General features: G+C 40.9%; 1 protein-coding gene across 1 annotated transcript in view; it reads right to left on the minus strand.

Moving 5' to 3' along the window:
* Positions 1-1,914: 1,914 nt before the first annotated feature.
* Positions 1,915-1,976, minus strand: part of LOC107662569 (acyl-CoA-binding domain-containing protein 4-like) — a 2,895-nt gene continuing 2,833 nt past the window's right edge. The window contains exon 4 of the mRNA XM_016452632.1: positions 1,915-1,938. Coding sequence (XP_016308118.1) covers positions 1,930-1,938 — 9 coding nt within the window. The 3' untranslated portion in view covers positions 1,915-1,929. The remainder of the gene's footprint in view (positions 1,939-1,976) is intronic.

Here is a 1,976-nt window from a genome sequence, read left to right on the forward strand (position 1 = left end):
CAAATAAATATTTTCCCCACTGTAGCTATGACAAAACTCTTGGAACGGTTATGTAAATGTAGGGATCCATGCATTTTGATATTTTTAACAATTTTATAAAATTTACAAAAATATTGTTACATGGTGGCACTTGTAATAGTGACACAAGAAGTCAAAAAGGGTGTTGTGGTTTATAATGTGCAATTAGATTAAACTTACCTGAGGGGTTCCTCCAGCCCTGCTGCATCCCCTCTCTCCCTGTGGTTCTCCTCCTAATGGGAGGACCAAGCCTATCTTCTGCCCCTTCACCACCATGTCCAGCACCGATCTGAATCACCTGAGAGAGAGGGCTGTAATGATGCACCTGGATTCCAGAGGTCTCAATGAGTGCATGCCCATTCTGGGAACTGGCATTACCATCTGGCATTGCAGCAAGCTGTAAGTGCATAAAATAAATATTGTAAAAAATGCGGGACATAGATTGTTACACACATTTTAATTAGACTTAGTAAAATTTTAGACCTTAAAGGCAGAGTAAGTGATTTCTGGTAGCCAATGTTGATATTTGAAATCACCAAAACAAACACGCCCCTACCCCAAAAGGGTCTTGCCCCTATTTTGATAGCTCCGCCCCACATATACGTACGCAACCCAGGCAACGATTAGTTATGTGAAACAAAGCAAAACCAATATTACACCGTGTCTACGGACGTGAGAGGCGCGGCGCAGCGCGGCGCAACAAATCCCCGACAGAAAACTGCTGCCGGGTTCTATTTATGACGTGCTGACACAAATTTCAAATGGTTTTCAACGGTTGTTTGATCGCGTCCAGTGTAGGCAGACTTTAGCTGTTGTAGACACGGTGTTACTCACCTATTGAGAAGAAACAAAGCAACCTCGGCATCCGATCGCAGGCCTCCGCTTCTTGAGTTCTCTCCAGCGCTGGAAAGCTGATCCGATATTTACACAGGTCCTACTTCTTGCCTTATCGTTCCGCAGACGTTTTCCTCTTTTGTTTTTTATCCGCCATCTCTATCTTTCTGTCGCTCGGCTCGGCTAATGTCCGTCCCATGCACTGAACGCGCTCTCCTCCACATCATGAGTAGACACGCCCCTTATTGCTGATTGGCTACAAGTTTGTTTTGCGATTCGGCCCGAATCAGTTTTCTAAAGTGTTTTTGAAAAATCACTTACTCTGCCTTTAACAGTGTCCAGCTGTTCCAATGAGTCACAGAAGATTTAACTCTCTGAGTCACTAGCCAGCCCCTGAACCTCAGACACATGTGCCTCTACACACATATATGGCGATGAAAGAGAAGAAATATAGTGCACACAATCTTGGCATCATTTATTACTTATACAATTGTCAAATGTTTAAACAGGAAGTTTGGTGGGACATGTCTGGATAGCGATCATAACTGGTGCAGGTTCCAATATAATAATAAAAAATAAAAAAAACAGAAGTGTAAATGATCAGAGTAAAATTGCAAATATTTGTTTGTACAAGCTTAAAACCCAAATTTTCCATTGTAAAAAAAAAAAAGTGTTTTGGTGGGCTGCAAAATATTCTGCATCCCTCATTTATAGATAATCATTACACTACCTGTACTCTCAGATTGAAGTTCACTTTCAGGAACCATCCCTGTGTCCTCCTGTTGAAGAGCTGGTTCTTGAGTTGCCCTCTCCACTTCATGATCAGCCCAACCATAAGTTGGTTCTCTGGCATTTACATCTTTAAAATGCACACCAAAATCATAGTTTTCATAGTAATCATAGTAGTTATCACATAGAACTCATTGTATTTTACCAAAATAAATAAATAAATGCACACCTGATCTGAGAGATAAACGTTCCTCTGGAGGTCTGGGCATATCATGAATGACATAGAGAGGTTCAAAATAATGGAAAAAGGATGTAGGCTTCTCATTGATTTGCATGGTGTCTATAACCTCAGGGTTTCTACAGACATGAACAAGTTAAATTTAAGACTTTTTAAG

Source organism: Sinocyclocheilus anshuiensis, unplaced genomic scaffold (genome assembly GCF_001515605.1).
Source record: "Sinocyclocheilus anshuiensis isolate Anshui unplaced genomic scaffold, SAMN03320099.WGS_v1.1 scaffold1755, whole genome shotgun sequence".
Taxonomy (NCBI): Eukaryota; Metazoa; Chordata; class Actinopteri; order Cypriniformes; family Cyprinidae; genus Sinocyclocheilus; species Sinocyclocheilus anshuiensis.